This window comes from Carassius gibelio, chromosome A5 (genome assembly GCF_023724105.1).
Source record: "Carassius gibelio isolate Cgi1373 ecotype wild population from Czech Republic chromosome A5, carGib1.2-hapl.c, whole genome shotgun sequence".
In the NCBI taxonomy this organism is placed as follows: domain Eukaryota; kingdom Metazoa; phylum Chordata; class Actinopteri; order Cypriniformes; family Cyprinidae; genus Carassius; species Carassius gibelio.
This window is the reverse complement of record NC_068375.1, coordinates 34,288,525-34,309,154: the sequence shown is the minus strand read 5'-3', so window position 1 is coordinate 34,309,154 and position 20,630 is coordinate 34,288,525. Positions and strand designations below refer to the sequence as shown.

Genomic DNA, 20,630 nt, shown 5'->3' with positions numbered 1-20,630 from the left:
CTTAGAAACACAAAAAATGGACACACACACACACACACACACACTAATTAGGATGAGAAAAGCACATACAGGCATATACAGGCTATAAAAATACACCCACATTTGCTAGGACAAAGACGAGAGGGAGCCACCGTCTGAGGCTGACACATAACAGCACAGTTAAAAGAGAAGAAAGGGAAAAAAACACATTAAGAAAGACGCAGGTGGCGTGTTTACGCTGACACATGAACACAAACGGTGCGCTTAAGAGCGTGAGAGCGTAGGCGGGTGGGGGTATGAGGGGAAGTGCTATAATTGCAGTAGATTAGATGAAGGAGTGGTGGGGCTGCCGCTGCTTTGGGAATGGGAAGAGAGGAGAACATGGCTCCGCAACAGGAAACGGTCAGAACGCATTACCGCAACAATAGGCCGAAAGACGCGCAAATGCCACTAAGTGCACAGAGCGAGAGAAAGAACGTTGACAGAAATGGAAAGAGTTGTGGTGTGGAGAAAAATCACACTCTTTCTCCTGGTTAGCAATGAAATGCTTACCACATGGAGACTTCTACTTAAAGGTGCTGTGGAATACCACACATAAATTGTGAGACATCCCAACTTCCTGACACATGTTACTGAAATATGTGTCATACCTGTCTCAGTGACAACGTAAACAGCAGAAAGAGCCAGGGGAGCAGCCCACGCCTTCCAGTTGATCCGAAAACTAGCCTATCAGAAATGCTCTCTGCATGTGATTCATTGTGCATGTTCATGAGTGCGAACATCTGGTTTGCTAACATGTTTAAGAGTGGACGTGGCCCACTTTGAGGATTTTTTTTTTTGTATTCTATTGTATGGTGCCATTACGCATATTTATTCCACGCCTCTGTGGAATACTTGATTCTGACTAGTCAGTTGCGACATTCCGAGTTATCCCTCAATAATAACCAGTAAAAGCAAATAACACAAGGTCATCCGGGTAAATGAAGTCGGCGCTTTAATCATGTTAGGAACATTTCTCTTTGTGGAGAGCCAGCTTATGACGCCGATAGACCTCCATTTGTTTTTCTTAAGTCACATTTAATCTGGCCAGTTCCCATAAGATCTTGTGTCACTGTGAAATCTTTACTACAGTTAACAAGTGTGTGGTCTCGCGAACTGGTCAAATCACATAGTGTGTGCATTCAGAGGGTTATAAGGCTAAAAATCAGTTGAAACTGTCTTCATGTCTGTGGTCTCCCATCGTTTTATAATCGGTAAAGATTTGAAAATCGTATAGTGTGTCTCAGGCCTTAGCAAAATGGTCGAAGCTTGCAAAATAGCTATAATAAATTACTCACAGAACTTCACAGAAGTCCTTTTTTTATTCTGACTTTAATATTCTCTATAAAATCTTATGCCACCATAGATCATGACATACTCATAGATCAATTACAAAATTATACAGTTATCCAAGGGCAGGCTTTAAGATGGTTAAGCTCCTACATGTCCGATCGCTACAACTTTGTTTATTTAAATGGGGAGTCATCTAATTTATCACCAGTAAAATATGGAATGCCACAAGGTTCTGTCCTAGGTCCTCTGCTATTTTCAATATACATGTTGCCCCTTGGAAATATTATTAGAAAATGTGGGATTAGTTTCCACTATTATGCTGATGATACTTAACTATATATTTCATAGAGACCAGATGAAACTTTTAAATTATCTAAGGTAACAGAGTGTGTAAAAATGTAAATGATTGGATGACAAATAATTTTCGCAGACTTATAAGTGCATTACTGCCACCTATCTCTCAATTGGCCACTGACACTCCTAATTGAGGACCAGTTGAGAGGTAGGTAGGACTTTCACTTCGAAGTCTGCGATCTGTTATAAAGCAAGAAGAAAAAGAAAATGCCTAATTGTTTTATTGTATGTTTTAGCCATGATTTCCATTCACCTCCATTATAAGAATGACAGACTGCAACAGTTTGTGTTAAAAATCTTTGTTTCTGTGTTCTACTGAAGAAACTAAGTCACCTACATCTTGGATGCCCAGGGGGTAAGCAGATAAACAGAAAATTTTCATTTTTGGGTGAACTTTCCCTTTATAAATTAGAAATATTGTATTGGCAACTAACTGAAATAAACAAGTTTCCTTAAAGTTGATTACCAAAGCGAAAACTGAAATAAAAGCAAATAAAAACAGACAAAAACTAATAAAATATGATAAAAGCACATATATTTATTAGAAATAAAATAAAAACTTAAATATAAAAATAAAAGCTAATTCTAAATATTAATATGCTATAATATTTATGAAAGTATATAAATAATACTAAAATAACACTAGCACCAGCAAATGACCAGCTCGGACTAACTAATGACTACTTTAGACCAGCCAGAAACCAGTTACTATTCCAAAACACAGCTACCAAAGAAAGTTTTGGAAGAGATCTCAATAAAATCTCAAATTATGCTCAGATTTGCCAAGATACCAAAGTCTGCAATCAATTTCATAAGATCTCAAACATTAAATCAACATAAGACTTTCATGGTTATTTTACATTCATGTGATGATTTCAAATGAAACAACAACAAAAAAGTAGCACAGAATGTACTGCCATGAATTAAGCAGATTATAAATTAAAAAGGAAAGTAATTTCAAAAGTGGAGTTAGATTATAAAAAACTATTTTTGCTCTGGAATGATGTTCACTAAAACAAATGCGTGCAATAAGACCAAGAACATGAGTTAGGAAAGTCAATACGGTCAATTTCGATTTCACGTTGACTTTAAGTCTCCTGAGCTATGAAACAGCAACATCAGAGCAAAGAAATTGTCCTCGGGGCCCAACAGGAGTGAATGCAGGAATGGTAGAGAGAGCGAAAAGGTGTGGGCACTGAGAAAATGACAGAAACAGTATGGGAGTAAAGAGCAAGGTGGAAATGTGGTGGGGGGGGATGCAAGATTGAAAGAAAATGAAAGAGAGAGCGGAAGAGACAGGATGACAGTAAAAGGGAGAGACGTGTGAAAGGTTGTTGAAAATAGGCCGCCGTTTGACAGACCAGAGGGGAGACTGCAGTCGAGAATTGAGCTCACAGCTTGTACCGAGTTTGACCTTTTCATGAAAGTGGCAAGCACACAAAAAAATAGAAAGTCTTTCTTTTTTCTGTCCCCTTTAACAAACAGCCTCCTTCTGGAGCGAACATGTCCACAAAGAGTACGGGGGACAGATTTATTGAATGAAAAAAGAAACACGCTTTTACAGACAATGAGACGTACAAGTGCTGGAGAGGGTCGTCTGTTAGAGAGGATAAATCACAGACGTGTGTGTGTGGGGAGGAGTTCGGCACAGATAGACAGATAGGACTGGCTTCAGTCCACTTAAATAAACATGCACACATACAGTACACACACAGTGGGCCTGTCCTTTTCAGTGGAGGCCGTCATTATAGTAATTGGAGGGTAGAGAGATGTGCTAGGCAGGCAGTTCCTCTTCTCTCTCTGTAGCTTTGCACTCCTCAGAGCACTGGACTTAGTATAAATGCACAATCCCTCTAAGTCAGCTGGTGTTTCATTTGGCCTTCGGTCAAATTCGTCTTTAATTTCCTCTGTATTTCAGTTTTAGTTGTAGTAATTGTATATGTTAAGTTAAACTTATTTCTAATTAAAGTGCCATTTTCGAATTGATCTGATTATTTCACTTATTTGCCACAGCAACATTTATAATTTCATTTTGAGTATTTTAAGTTAAGTTTATCATCTACCATTCATTTCACTTCAGCTTTATTTCATTTACTGAAAGTGATTAAGAATAGTTCGAGTCTGTGCATTCATACTATTCATCAAGTCAGCAGAGTTTTCTTGGGTCTCTAATTTTCTGTTTGACCTGCTATCGCTCTCTCTCTCTTTGACCACGCTGTGCACTGGCCACTCTGCTGTGGAAAGTTACGGATGGGGTGTGGAAAGGGGCGGGGTGTATGACTCCCCTTTGAACTCTCAGAGCTTTATTTCAGGGCCAAGACAACAGTATAACGTCTGTCACAATAAGTCACAGCGCTTTGATAATGAACATAGGAGGAGAGATGGGAATGAAAAGACATTTCGTTGCAAGAAAGGCGTGTTTACTTGTGAATCCCCAGCGTCTTTAAGATGGAGATAATTGTGGAGGAGGGGTCTTTAGAGGCTGTGGGTGTGGAAAGTAGTGGGTAAATATTATCTCTGCTGTGATCCAGCTCTCCACCTCCAATCACACGCACACACGCACACTACTGGATCTCTAAATCCCTCAGACTGCTAGTCTAAGCACTCTGCACGCTCACACACATAAACATTAATGTGCACTCCGATGCTTTGCCTGTTTTTCAGTCTTTCACCCTCCCTGAAAAGCGCATGTGTGCAGCTCAGGCATACTGTTTTTGTGGTTTAGGCCCAAACGTAGTCACACATGACCTGAAACAGTAGTTAAACCCTGCTGATACATTGTGTACTTTTCTGTTCTTTCTGGACTTTCTTTGACGTCTCTCTCTCTCTCTCTTGCCGGAGCTCAACTGAAGCATTTCCTGTCCATTTAAGGCTGTGTTCCCAGCTGCTACGCTTTCTACTGAAAAGGAGATGCTATCAGTTTATGTGTGTACATATAAAATCATGCATACTGCTTGATGTTATCTGTAGTTGTTTATTTGATTATCAAGAGTGATTTGGATTAAAAAAGGAAAAGGCTTAAGAGCAAATTTACTTAACAGTGGTGCCACTTTTGCATGCAGCTTATCATTAACCACCAGAATCTAGTCAAATTGAGTTTGGGACATTTCCTCACAGTCATATGGATTATGAAGATTTGGATTATGGCAAACAAATCAAATTGATTCCTTTTGTAATTATTAGGGGTGTAATGGTACGCATAATTATGTTATGTTTTTTGGGTTTATTCTATTTTATGGTTCTATTGTGCCTAACAGCACGTCGGAGAAAACGTCTTTTGTGTCCCACGGCAAACAAAGTAAATATTACATGATAAGTAATGTTTAAATGATTGCAGAGATGTTATTCATTTTAAGGGTTTAAAGTGTAGTCTTTTCAACATTATGTATTCTCACAGAACAGAACGAAATCTTATCATTTCAAATTATTTAAATTATTAAACTTCATTTAATAGTGCAATTAAAAACAAAATGCCATTAATATGAAAAATGAATACAATATTTACACATTTATCTGAAGCAACTTAAAGTGCATTCAGGCTATAATTTTTTTGGACCCATATGTGTGTTCCCTGGGAATCGAACCCACAACCTTTTACACTGCTAACACAATGCGCTACCATTGAGCCACAGGAACACCGTTCCAACCGTTATAATAAAATGTTAATGCCGCGATTTCAATATTCATAAGGATTCATTTGTAAGTCTGTAAAGTTGTTCATACATATATAATTTACCTTTTAGGTGTCGTCAAACATCAGTATTGTACGTTTAGGTGCTGTAAATATGTCAGTATTGTATGTTTCAGTGTCTGTGCAAATGTAATTAAAATGTACATTTTGTAGAACCACATTTTACGTAAAAAACATTTGAATTCTCATGAGATCACGCTGACATTCTCTAATGAGCTTTACAGAAGTAATTCATCAAATGATGGAGAAGAGTGTTATAACAGGGCACACATCCAGACATGTGGTGTAGACTAGTGCACTTTCTGCATTTTAAAGAGCCGATTCAGATGTCTGGCCTACAGTAGCAGTGTTTTACAGTCTCAGCATAGTATGCCAGATCGCAGCACACTGCTGCATTCTTAAAAACCTTTAATTCTGAACTGGCCTGCAACTGGCGTGCAAATTGCGATCAATGTTAATTTTGAGAATGTGTTTGCATCATTAACCAGACTTTACTGCTAAAACGAATGCAGATACACAACAAGAATCAGTCTCTTAGATAGTATTTTTGTCTCATAATGGTGCAAAAACATCTTCAAATGCTAACAAGATTTACTTGAGAAACAACATAGTGACAATAAGATTTCAGAGCATCTTAAGTCCAAAAGTTTTCATACCCTACTGTCAAAATAGTTTTTCTATAAACCTCACTTAATGTTGTTAGACGTATGCTAAAAAAAAATAATAATAATACAAATAATAAATTCCAGTGAGGAAAGGAAAGTACACATAATTCAAATGATATTATCTGAAAACAAGTCTTAGAATATTAAGCAATCATGCATCTCAAGGAAATGCATTCTTTTGAGGATGCTCAGATTTTTTTTTTTTTTGTAAAAAGACATCAATACCGATGAAGAGTAAAAAGACTATTGCACAATCTGTTCTAAGTAAATTCCCCATTGGATAAAGCATAAGAGAAAAAAGAGAGTAAAAGATAAAGAGGGGCGGCATAGAAAACAGTATGAGAAAGGAAGTGAGTGCAAATGAATAGGGCGGTAAGCTCTTTACCATGAAGACCTATAAAACCATGCAGTAATGTGATATCTCGATGAATTCAAAGCAGAAATCACACCTCTTATCTCAAATCTGCATGGAGAATGAAGGGAGGGGTCGACCAAAAAAAAGAAGAAAGAGACTGACGAACAAAAAAAGGAGGGGTCCCATAAAAACATTGTGAGAAAAAGGGTACAGGACAGTGGGCTCATTTGCTGCGCAGTCACTGTTGGGACTTCCGCTCACAGTTTCGTTTGGTCATTAGATACTCACCATTATATTTAACTGTCTTGCGTGGGACGGGGTTCCAACTGACGCAAATCCCCTTTTCAAAGCTGATCACGAACATCACAAGAAGAACTTTCGCACAGCCCATTTCTCCTGCTCCCACTCCTTTTATTCCGCTCCACGGAATGCCGATCCTGATTGGACGAGAAACGAGGGTTCTGACTGAACGATGAGGTGTGGAGGCTTAAGATGCACACAACGGCTCCTGTCAGGGGAGATAAAGAAAACAAAAACATAAACATACTTGATTACGAGATGCACACAATCCTCCCTAGAGCATTCCTGTCCCTATCCCCGGTAGAGCTGGAACTGTTTATGAACACAGTCAGGACAATTTAATGACAGTTTTGACACTCTTTCAGAAGGTACACCGATAAATGCATCTTGGCAGACCACCAGCCAAATTGTGGATGCTTGTCAGAGAATGACAGCATCAACACAACTCAGCATCGTTCATGAAGAACACGTCGCATGCCGAAGAAGGCCTGTTTTTGACAGCCGCGGACAAATGAGAGATGCGTTTGTAATTATAATTGGAGTCTGCGTTCTCTTGAATGCATTATGATGAAGCCTGAAGCAAGGTTTCAAGGGAAAGAGTGGGGGGGGGGGAAGGCCTGAGCGGTCCAGTCTGTTCAGCAATTGCAGTTTTCACACGTTTGCTCTAATCATCAACTCACACCTGTTTCTCTCTATTAAAAAGGGAAATTAGGGCCTTGATAATATTTGCTGATTTGAGAGCAAACCCATTGACTTTTAAATGTGCGTCAAATGTCAAATACTGTTTAGCGGTTCAGATAACAATGTAAAGCCCTCTTTCTGCGTGCACTGTGTTTTATCATTCAGTCTGAAAAGGTTGTGTGAATTCAAACATTCGCAATGATAAGCGGAGTGTGGAGGGGCGGCCTCTTACCATCATTGGATTGAGACGTGGACCTGTGCGGGAGCAATCTCACCACCATTGATTTCTGTTTTTCTTTTTTTCATTAGCATGAAAAAGAGAGAGCCAGAGAGGGAGAGTGTCAGATAAGAGAAGTCAGAGATGGTGGCGATTCTCTCCAAATGAGTTGTCCGTAATATAGGGGTTGCAATATAGCAGTTCGATGACTCACATCTCCACTTGCACGGCAGTTTTTTATTGGATCGATGCGCCGCTGCTTATATCTATGGTGTGGGGAAGGACTGGTAGGTGTCAGACTGTTGTGACAACTTTTAAAAACAGGTGATTGTGTTCCCCGCACTTTTCTTTGCACTACCTATTATCCTATTATTCATTTTTATTATAGAAATAAAAAAGCATTATAAAAAGTATATATAAAAGTATGAAAAATTATAGTACTAAAATATTACATAATAAAAAAACATTATTTTCTATATACATATTATATACTTTATGGATCAAGTATAAAGACTTCAAAATTTCTGAACAAATTCAAATGATATCAGAAATACACAAAAAAACCTAACAAATTTTTTTTTGTATATATATATATATATATATATATATATATATATATATATATATATATTAATAATCAAAAAAATGTTTTATTATTAAATAATATTAAGTATTTTTCTTATACATGAAATAGAGACACACACACACACACACACACACACTGCCCTGTGTTGCTGCTCACTAACAGATAGCTGACTGTTACACTAAGAGGCTTCATATGATCATGTTTGACCTGCAGAGGGATTATGGGTAGAGCTCCACCGGCAGCAGAGCAGATGTCAATAACCATGTGCTAAACCTCCGGAAAACTACAATTTCAACCACCAAGAACAGAGAGTAAATCTCACTTGTCAAGTGCGAAGGAACACTGCTGTTGGCAGACCATTAAAGAAATGTAAAAAGCTATATTACTCCACATAAATAAGGCTATATTTTCTACATTTTTAATATTACACAATAAATAATGCCTAAAAGATCAATTTTTTTAAAATATTATACAGCAAGTACAAGAAACGTCAATATACAGAATATATAATGCAACAGGTTAACACAAACACCAACCAAAACAGATCAATAAAAAAGTAAGACATAATGTCCTTCATCCAAAGGACGTGAACTATATATGTGAAGATGGATGTTCACTCAAGGAGCATGTTTTGAAATGAACTCCTCCCTAAAGAAAACAAACTGTACTTCTTCCGCCGTTTTCATGCCATCCGGAAAAAGGCCAAAGGTTGAGCGATGACCGGGTTTGTGAGTCTAAAGCGTTTCCCATCCCGTTCCAATCTCTTGTCTTCCTGTCAATAATAAGCTCTTCTCCAGAACTAACAGCCAATCCCCATGTTCATCATCCAAACTAAAATAAGACCCTTTGAACTCTGATCTCCTGATCCCCAAGAAACCGCAGATGTCAAGACAACAGCACAGCCGTGAGATGAAGGTGGGCTGTGAACATACGGATGCACAAGAGGAAACAACTCCACCCTTCAACATGAACACATTTTCCCAGTGTCACACTCGAGAGCTTTCCTCCTTCCTTCCATCCCTCGTTCCCCCACCATCTCTCCTTTAATGAAAGTCAAACAAAGGCCTTTGCATGTCAGGGGCCGGTAATTTCCCAACATCCTATTCCTGTCACTATCTCTACACCGACAATCCCAGAAACTGACCACTCAACACCAGCTGCTCAACACTATCAAAAAAACAAACAAAAAATAAAACACCCAGACAGTCTCAGTAAAAGTACACAGCATAAATAGAATGAGCTGAATAAAAGCGGAAATCTGCCTTGCATATGATCTATTTATTTCGGTAGAAGATCAGATGGCACTAGTCAAAACACGGCAGCATGCTTTCATCCCCAAGAGTAACAGGCGGGGATCTTTTATAGCCACAGAAGCAGGGCAGTAGGTGGTTAGAGGAGCCACCAACCCTCTCAAGGTCTCTGTCCTGCCACTTAAATTTTGTTTATGCTTGACGCATTCGGTCTGGCATGAAGCAGCGCAGACACGTGCATCTCAACGACACAGAGAGCTGTTTACTCCATACATTTTCCGTTGTATTTTTTTCCAAAACCACAGGTGATGATGAGGAGAAAATATCAGGTGAACCAGCAGGAAGCATCAGTAAGCAGATGCAGTTTATATTTAATCTACTCAAGTAAAGATAGTTAGTCATATATAAGAGGTAGACAATAAGAACTTAAGTTTTCATTTTAGTCTAAAGATGTTTTCTTTTAGATTTAAAATGATTTTATAAAATCAAATTGTATTAAAATGGAGGGGGAAAAAAAACATTGGTGTACACTGTAGAAATTATGTTTCGAAGGTATTAATTAAGCAAGCGTTGTTGGAGTCTTTTATAGGAAAATATAATTTTAGTCTTTCTATTTCAAAATTGCATTTTTATTTAAAAAATGTACAATTTCTTTGTAATTATTTGTATTTACTAAATTTCAAAGCTTGTACACCAATCGTTTTTCAGTGTAGCGTTTACTTTGTAATGAAATTCACTTCGAAAACTGCCATGATATTTAAAAAAAAGAAAGAGAAAAAAACAGCAAGTTACACATTGAATTAAAATTGAAATGAGAAAGCCTGAAAGTATTCTCTTGTAAGACATACTCCAATAATTCTTGTTTTGTTTACAACTTAAAAAAATGAAAGAATTTTTTTATTATTATTATTTTTAAAACATTTTTCTTTTCTGTCAACCTTCAAGTCTTCATACCCCCCGCCCCCAAATCCAGAAAAATAATACATAAAAAGTGTTTTTATGGCCAACATTTAAAGTTATATTTGACAAACTTAGCATTTCTAGTTAAAATTACAGGTTCACAAATTTTATTGATTTTAATTTTAATTCCTGCCATTCAAATTTGAATTTAAAAGGCACTGAATTAAATTCTGAATTGCACACAACACTGAAACAAACACCTCTAAAAATGAACTTAATTTTCTATCCGCTTTCTGCAGGTGATAATAGCACAATGTTAATAGCGCTAGGCAAAGAGTATTGCGAATTAGGCACAATCTATAATAAGCCTAATTTACATGGAAAAGAGCCGTGTTTGCACTGAAAAGAATGACAATGACTTAATTTAAATAGCATGGCACAGCAGCTGCATTTCACCTAGTTAAACGGCACTGGGTATGTAAAATAAGACATTTTGCACTGAAATGTCTCACACAAAAGTAGTACAATGCTTTATGAACTCAGACCTCAGCCTTCCAGAGAGAGTCTCAAGACTTCACAGAGACTCTCAAGTCTGCAGTCTTGTGCTGATGAAAGTATTGAGCTGAAGATTTAATGCTGTTTGTGCTTTGTTTATGCCTTCGAGACAGCGCCTGCAGCTGGCATGCATGCATTATGTGTGTTTTTTCATAGAAGAAAGTGAGAATGTTGTTTCGGTCGGACTGCATGCTGTAAGTGTGACAGATGATGTTAGAAGTGGGAGTGTGTGAACGAGTGGGAGGCTGTCAGCTCGTGTGTGTGTTGAATGATTGAGTGCATGTGTCTGTTCTCGGACATCAACAAGCTATATGATGTTTCATTAGTGAATGAGCCTAGATGAAAGTATTAATTATCAAATGGAGTTTGATCAGCTGCAGGCGCATCCCACTTCCTGTTCCCTTCCCATCCCTTCCTGTCACCACGACCCCCCTCCCAATGGCCCTTAGCCCACAGAGCAAGAGCTTCTTGATCAAGGCTATCTTTGAATCTGGAAAAACGGTTAAACTACAGTTTGAACCACTCAATTTTCAACCCAAAGGAAAAACAAAAAGAAAGAGTATTAAGATGCCCTTCAGGATCATCTGCTCTCTTACTTTATCACACTTGTGTGTCTACAATAATCTAGCTCTCACCTTTTGTTTTCATTCATTGGTTTTACATCAAATTGTATATGTCCCACTGGTTAATTTTGGAAAAATAACTAGGTTTCCCTTTTGTTATATGAAAGCCATATCTCTGAAAGCTATAAAACTATATTTCTAAAACTACTTTTCAAATGTATTTACATCTTCATAGATAGGTTTATTTAACCCTCGTCCAAGACCAAGAAGTTCAATCTTAAAGTATATTTAAAAAAAAAATCTTAATATTTTCTGTGCGAAAATTATTAATATCTCCTTTTTTTTTTACAACATCAATTATGGCAGTAACATCATGGTTGTAGCACTATTATTTCCATAATAAAGAAAATGTAATAACTATTATTTTCACTACAGGATGCTATTAAAAAGACAAATGTAATCTGTAAATTAACATAAAAGGCATAATTCTCTCGTATGTATATACACTATGAGTCATTCAAAGAAGACAAATTAATTCAAATGAATAAGTTCGCCTAAACTAGTGTTTATTAAAAGTATACAGTGACAAAAGTGGCTATAATGGAAGAAACGCCCATGTATTATAAAACCATCTCTTTTCTCCTCTCTGTAACACCACATCTCTCTCCCTCTTTCTCTTTAAACCTCTTTCTGAATGTAGTCCATCTCTCTCTGACCTTGCTCTGTCAGTTACTCTAATGATGAGGTTTAAGCACAAACTGTTGAGTGAGTGTGTGTTTGGGGCGTATGTGAGGGAGAGAGAAATTGGCAACACTCACGTGTTTCCATGCCTTCCCTGCTCTGTCCCATGCCCTCAGGAGCAGAGGACACTGGGCCTAGCCTCTCTGACCTGCGGTTAATGCTGCATGTGTTCCCAATTCAATCAGCTTAATTAATGACAACTGTGACAACTTCATTACCCCGCTGCTTTTGTGTGTGTGTGTTGGTGTGTGCACATCCATAGGTAGATTCCCCACCTCACACTATTGCCGCGTTCAGCAGAACAACAGCAATTAGCAGACAATGCAACGGTAACCACATTGTGTGCATACAGTCCCACAGGGGCCGTTAGGAGAGAGACATGCCTGCTGCGTTTCTGTTAAAGACACCGGTGATCAGCGCAGGAAATAGCTATGCGATAGGATTGGCTTTAACATTATGCAATAACGATTACGGTTATGTTCTACTTTTAGGATTTCAGCAATGACTGCTGGAGCGCATAATCATTTCAGCAGAGAACTGTAGCATGTTTGGAGAGCTGGCTTGGAGCCTTGAAGGAAAATTCTGTATGTTGTGTACAATATCTTACAAGGACACGCTTGCATTAGTTCCCCTTATATTTTGCAGGGATATAACATTTCTATACATATTCAAATACGCACAAATCCTATGCCACCACATTCATCGCAACATGTCTTGCAAAACATGACACAATGCAACTGGTGGGCATGGAGAGAAACATCATACTAATTTAATAAGGCATTTGGCCAATATTTACCTTTTTTAATGGGATCGATCTCTCTCTCTCTGTCTCTGTGTGTGTGTATGTGTGTGCGTGTAAATCCTCTTGATCCATTGCTAAAGCTGTGTTTTACTCAGGTTGAGCACTTTTGTATGCTAATAGGCTGGAAGTGCGAGACGCCCACTGTTCTCCCTCAGGGGTTAATTGTCAAGCAGGCCATACTTTTTCCCTCCATCGTTCTCCCTCCACCCTGCAGTTCCTGACTGCCGGAGCTACTGGGGCAAGAGGTTGAGAGGCTATTTGTGTCCTCTCTCATTGACGTCTACGTCTTTCAGCTTAAATAAGTGAAAGCCAAGAGAGAAGGGGTGGAGAAGAGGCCACGATGCACCTCTGCAACCCCCTAGTCTTTCCTGTTAGCGGAGTTAATGGGAAGTCATGCAGTGCTGCTCTGCATTTGTCTGTACGATGCAAAACTGACACCTTCATTCCACACGACACCCATCCCACTGTTCAATAGGGAGAGAGAGAGCTAGAAACAGAGAAAGAGGAAGAGCGTTTTAGCAGACGATAACATGAGAGATCAATGGGAGATCTGGTGGGATGTAAACAGGAAGGATCTCAGTGACGGAAGGAGGACAGATCGGGTTTAATCAACATCCAGTGCACGTCTGTAGGAACGCTGGATTGTATTTATGCTGATTCGCAAGTATCTGATGTACTCGCATGTCATGTTGGGACGAATTTGGTTTTTTTGTATCGCTGGTGTTGTTTTTCTTTTATTTTGCTGAGAAGGCAATGCGGCGTCTATTCCGAAACGCACTAATCCATCTGTCTCTGCACTTGTCTCTGGATATCTGTAGCATTTGTGGCTTCGAAATGCATGTCTTTACTGTCATGATATGCAGTTTAGTTTCTTTTCAAATCCCTCGCCAGCCCAGACTTCCCTCTTCATCCTACTGTTTCCTTTCTTCTCTCTTCCCCACATCCTGGTTTTATCATCTTCCTTCCCCCGGTCTCCTCCTTCCTAGCATGCGAGCGGGGGATTTAGAAGGCATAAAGCTATTTATGATCATCAACCAATGGCCACATTCAATCCATTCACTTCCTGTACGCAAATGAGAGCTTGCGAGATAAGGTGAGATAAGCAGAACCAGAGCGACTGAAGGAGGGGATCGCTGTGGGTTATTTTTACTCTTTCTGTTGATTGAGTGCAAGCCCCTCTTTTGTGTGTGAGTTCGGAAGACGGCGGGAATACAAACGACTCGCCTTGTTTTCGCGACACTGTTATCTCAGGCAATTTGCGAAAGTCTGAGGTCTTCAATTTAACCGAATGCTTATTCTATCGCAACGATTGCCTCACACAACAATAATTTGTCTCTGATTTCTCCGGCACACCCCACTACCCCAATCTCTCCCAAATCATCCCTCCATCTCTCGTGCGCCATTTCTATCTCTCTGTTTTGTTCCTCGCCTCACGGACCTATTTGTTTCACCGCCATGCTGCGGTCAGAGGAGAGAAAGCTATCTAAGGGAATAAATCACTTCTTCTCTTTGACTAGTTTCTCAAATACCTGTAATTTTCATCTCATTTGCGACCCCCTCCCGGTTCTGTTCTGAAATGCTTATTCATATCTTTCTTCTCAGATCTTCTTTTACTCGAGAAGAATCTAAGACTAGATTTCTAGCTATAAAAAGTCATTTTTCATGATTCCCATTTCAGAAAACTACCTAATGCATACAAGTTTGATCAAGTTCATCTGTTGGGGTTTTATGGCATTTTACAAAGGGTCTTTTAAAAACATAATTACAAAATTACGCCGATTATATTTAAAAAACTTGGAAGCAAGATTACCACTGGAAATAAAAGCTCTCTTAAATATGAGTGAACTGCTTTGCTGTTTACTTCTTCCATTTAAAACAGCATGCTACTATAAGAGAAAAGAAAAAACCTCAAAAGTGACTGATTTGGAACACGCTTCATAGGCAGCAACTCAACAGACGCGAAGTGAACAGAAGACAATAGATTGCAATGGAGTATGATGAAAGCAAGTTGCTAAGCTAACATGGTAGTCTAAAAAGCACAGCACACACAAATACTAGATGCTGTTTATCAAAATTTAAGAGATAGTTCAATAAAAAAAATTGATTTACTCACCCTCACATTGTCCCAAACCAGTATGACTGCTGGTATCTAAATGGTTTTGGTCACCACTGACTTCCATTGTATGAAAAAAAATATATATAATAATTATATATATATATATATATATATATATATATATATATATATATATATATATATATATATATATATATATACCTTATACCCTACATATGTATGTTGTTGCTACAAATATGTTTGTTGTTTTGAAGATATTGTTGGTTGTCTTTGAACTCTTAGCTATTTGTTTCTGCTTTTAAAACCGCACAAAAGGGGAAATGAGGGAATATTCTGGAATGTTTATGTTTCTTAATGCTACAACTGTTTTTACCTGTTAATAAATTGCCTATAAATAAAGTATTAAACAATTATACTATTAATATATTAGTCCATTACGTTGGCCCTTCACCAAAACAACCTTGTGGTCAACATTGAACGCAAGTGACTAGTCTAGCATTCCAGCTGCTCTAACAGTAGGCCGTGCCGCAAGCAGCAGCAAGATGAAGGGTTTGATTCCCTGGGAATGCATGAGCCACTGAAGAATGATTACCTTAAATGCACTGCAAATCACTTTGGATAAAAGTGCCTGCCAAATGCATAAAATACTAGACACATCACAATCTAAATTACTGGTTTTATAATCAACAACGTTTTCCAAAGTGCTTATGTTTGAAAGTTTGCAGAATATACTTTTCAGATGTTTTACAGTAAATGGGGCCATGCTGTATAAAAGGTACAGCAAAATCTGTACCGGTTAACATAGTCCTAGCATCACGTTGTAGTGTATATATAATCATACCCTCCATCCCTAGCCTCTCGCGATCACTACCCTGCTGTGATCTGCAGTCTACTGGCCTCAAAATATACAGCCATCTTTTCTCTGGCTCTTCCTTATCTAGTGTCTTTTTTTTCTGTTTCTCACTGAAAGTACCAGAGGACCCTTTTTTCACTCAAGCTCCTATGGGATTTTAAGATACACACACAGACAAGTGACTGAAGGTCACGCTTTTTCGGGGGGTGAGGGGTGGGCGCTTTCAATCAGGTTAATGTCCTTCTCTAGAGTGTGATCTCTCTCTCTCTCTATCTGAGATTGAAACACAGCCACATGAAAGGGGACGAAGAGATGAAGCCAGAGAGTCTGAAATACTCTCTGATGGAAAAGACAGTCAGCTGTCACACAGATGCATATAATACATAAAAGAATCCATACTGTAATGAGAATACAGTGCAAAAAGATGAGACATCTTAGAGACAGAGTAACGAATAAAACAGGAGGGGACTTTTAAACAGATTAGGTTTCTGAAGAGTTCACCCTTTCCCCCTGTGATTGATTAAAAGATATAGTTACACATGCTATAATAAAGCAGTCACGTTGAATTACTAAGAAAGAAAAGGACGCTGTCTATTTGAGGACGTTAAAAGTTGTGCACAGACGCACATAAAATTAAGTTCTACGAATATTTCATATCAGATTACTTTAATCGAATGATCTGCAAACTCAATTTGGGACATAATTAGAAGCACAACCCATCTGGGAGAGCTATTGTGTTTGTGTTTCTGCAGAAGCATGGCTGTTAAAACGTTTAACCCCTAAAGGAGAGTCCCTCAGCTTAGAGTTGAACCTTCTGCACCAGTCAAAAATTTTACATTTTCCCAATGGCTTTACGATCTGTTTGGAAAAATCTAGGACACATCAGGAACAAATGCACACAGGCAAAAGAAATGTCAAACGAATGGTGGTTAACTGTATGGAAAATACATATATACACGTACGCGCAAACACTGGTGTAAAAAAAATTCTGCTGGCACAATTTGCTACTGTGCTCGGTGTTGATTTTCCAAAATAAACAGGCCATCAAAAAACTTTATTTCCATTGCTTCCTCACCTTATTCTGTGCTGAAAGAGCTTCAACACAGACGCTCAAGATATAAACACTCCGAACGGATCCTGTAGTGGGATTCAGTGTTTTTCTGGAGGAGAATTTGGGATTTGAAAAACACCTGTGCACTAAAACTTGAACAAATTCGTTTTAAGCTTCTCAGAACGCACACAATCATTTAGACTAGCAATCTAAAAATGCTATCTTAACATTAGCTTGATACAAAGTTAAAGTATTAAAAACTAACCTTAACTTACTGAATCTAATATATCTATTGCATTAAAAGTTGGATTTCTGTGTCTTAAGCTTCTCAAAAACCAAAACATTTACATACTGAAGCTAAATGCTAGCTTGATACAAAGTTAATTATAACTACTAAAACGAACCTTAACTTACTGAACCTAATCAAACTATTGCACCAAAGCTTCTCAGAACACACAAACATCTAAATGCTAGCTGGATACAAAGTTTCCTGTAACTGCTAAAAATTTATTATATATTTATGTACCAGTTTTTCCCTTGATAAAAATACTTTTTTGATTAAATTCAGCTAACTTCTCAAAACAATTTTCATCTAATTTGCCTCCAAACTTTCTGTGTCACTCAGAAAACCCCCTTAACACCCTCATGAATTAGACATGTGTAGCCCAGGACGCTGTTTAAAACCTCTCGTTTAATAGCAAATCGACCATGGGCCACTGTAAATGAGTTTCTGAAACAGTCCTGTTGTAAAAGCCTCGGCCATGAATAAATTCAAACCAATCTGACCACCTTCTCACCTATGGCGAAATGCACAGAGAGCAGTCAGAGCTAAATTAAAACATCCCTTTATTAAACTCTGAACTCAAGCGTGACAGCGGCATAATACAGATGATTCATTAGCTGACATTGCTAACGCTAATCACAGCCGTGCAGAGCGGAGGGGAGACACTGCTGAGTCATAAGCTCTCCAATGCTTATCTTAGGCTGCTTTTGCGGTTTTGGCTTGGGTTTGGTGAAGACACTGGTGCTAGCAGTGCTAATTGCGAAATATCTTACTGCATTCATTTTGTATTGGACGTCATTCGTGCAACTGTGGTTTTGGCTTCTCTGGAACACTGATCTAAGTGAGTAAGTCTTGTTTTGTGTCTCAATTTGCATATTACCCACGCTAATTAGCATGTCCTAAATTGCAGCTTGGTAAAAATAGTATTCCAAAAGTGTCTGAACGGTGTACTTTTTCGTCAACGAATACTTCTCATAATCCTTTGCAGAACAAAAGAAGGAATCTCACAAATGAAGTGCATGTTTTTAAGTTGTCTGGTTAAACATTAAAAAATCTAAAATGTTACCTTGAATCAGTCAAATGATCAGAAAAAAATATATATATATTTTTGCCCTATCAACCAGTAATTGAGCGAAACTACCTTAGGTTCTAAACAGCATCTAGATATTAGCATGCTTGTAAACTAGTATTGATGAAAGTGTTGTACTGTGTTCTTCGTTTCTACCAGTGTCCATTTGCAAGGTCATTCGTTAGGCCATTAAAGTCTGTCCACACATAAGAGGAGCAGTGTGGGTCATTGACGCAGAAGTGCCAGTCATATATGCGTATGTGTGCCCTCTTTGTTGAGTGACTGCACTTTTGCATTGACCTTTGACCCCCAGAAGCCAATTATTCATGGGGTCATGATGGCCAACCTTCGCTTTAAATTAGCCTGCTGTCACACTGACCCTCACCCTCCATCCACCAAAAATAGAAAGAAAGGAAGAAAAAGAAGGAAAGAAGCAGTAGTTGTGACAAATATGAATATTTAGTCGCACAGTCACACAGCTCGAGCAGTATTCATTAGAGTGGGCTTTGGCTGTTGTGTGTTTGAGCCGATAAAAGCTTGTCTGAGAAAATGCCGTGGGTTGCTTTTGTTATTTCTTTAACTATGACAATGTGCAGGGAAAGAACCATGTAATACCCTCCACCTGCTGCTGGGCCTGGCAAGAAATTAGCAACCCACCAACAAGGCCAGCACGGAGACGCTCAAACACACACACACACACACACACACACACACACACAAACACAAACACGCTCTATGACTAGACAGTGTGTGGGAGGACGGCCTTTCTGAGACGGTTGAGAAACAGTCTAGAGAATCTTCTGTGCTAAAATAGTTTCACACATGCAGCACCTTTTAAGAGCTCCATGACCTTGGAAGAACTTGTGCATCTTTTCTATCCAGAGATGTTGAAATGTCTAATAGGTTCACTGAAGCACATAGTGTTTGGTGCAAGTGTGCTTTATTCAAGCTTTAAACATCAAGTGTGTGGTGTATCCCATGGGGAAAATAAATAAATGTATAACAAAAAAACAAACAAAATTAATAACATATATTTGGACATATTTTGAAATAAATCTAAAACTGATTCAAAGAATTTACAAATTTTGTAGGTATGTAACAGTTGAAAATTGAAACAAATATGAGACGAATCAGATATTAAATGAATCGTAATACAGTTGTGTGTAGGAGTTCATATGAAGGTCATATTTGCATCTTTAGAAAAAAAATTATATTTTCTTTTTATCTTGACTGCTTTGTTTACAGTCGTAACCAAGGAAACACTGCATCACTGCTGCTCCATAAGCACCCCCTGCTGTCAGAGAGACTGAAAATTGTGTCTCATTCAGCCCATCTGATGTTTTTGTCATGTTCAAATGTTTTATGTAGCATCATTTCACAAAATTAAAGTCAAACCATTCTTTTTTTGCTTGAAATTTCAAAATTATACAGTATAATTTTGTTCAAAAACTGCTCATGCAGCATGCAAGCAGAATCTTTCTTTGGATCATGATTAAAATCAAAAAGTTTTAGTCAGTGTATACGCAGAGACGTCTTTTATTTGTGTTTTTTATTTATTTGATCTGGGGTTTGTTTTAAAATTTCATATTTCAATTTCACAAAGAAATGTTCAGCATTTTGTCTAAGCGATAATAAAACGACTTCATTTATAATTTGTCTCAAATCTCATTTTGTAAAAAAAAAAAAACAATTGTGAGAAAATCAAAATAGTGAAATCCGTATCGTGAATCAAATCGAATCGTGAGTTGAGTGAACTTTTACATCCCTAAAAAATATATAAAAAATATATTTTAGGGAGTGTTTTAATAAAACTGTATACACCAATATGTGTTTAGTGTCTTTATAATTCATGCTGATACTTCATAAAGTATGTGAGAGGATCTGTGTGGGTAGAGAGATTTTAGGTGCCTTTGCTTCGTGTGTGTGTGTGTGTGTGTGCTGTGTTTATATAAGTGGGAGGTTCACAAAGTAATGCTCTGGCTTCATTTCAAGCCTTTTCACAACAAACCCCAGGGCTGTGTCAGATTTATCTGAAGATTTTCTCATAAAAAAGTACAAACCAAACAAATCCCATGTTAGGAGACGCCCACTGATATAAACTGCCGCTCTCAAGACCTGGATTCAAACCTGCCCCCACCAAACAAACCTTCTTGCTTTTTTTGGTCTATGGGTATATAATTAAGTGTTCCTGTACATCTGGTTCTGCTGAGGGTGAAGCAAATCTCGTAATATCGCAATATGAAACTAGTTGTCTCATTAGTGGACATTTTATTGGGATAAACTTTGCCATTCAAAATGATCGCATTATTCTCAAAGACCTTTCTCA

The 20,630-nt window shown here is 38.1% G+C and overlaps 1 protein-coding gene across 1 annotated transcript in view; it reads right to left on the bottom strand.

Moving 5' to 3' along the window:
- Window positions 1-20,630, bottom strand: part of sema4c (sema domain, immunoglobulin domain (Ig), transmembrane domain (TM) and short cytoplasmic domain, (semaphorin) 4C) — a 50,488-nt gene that overhangs the window by 14,485 nt on the left and 15,373 nt on the right. The window contains exon 2 of the mRNA XM_052596782.1: window positions 6,665-6,884. Within this exon, the coding sequence (XP_052452742.1) occupies window positions 6,665-6,767 (103 nt within the window). The 5' untranslated portion in view covers window positions 6,768-6,884. The remainder of the gene's footprint in view (window positions 1-6,664; window positions 6,885-20,630) is intronic.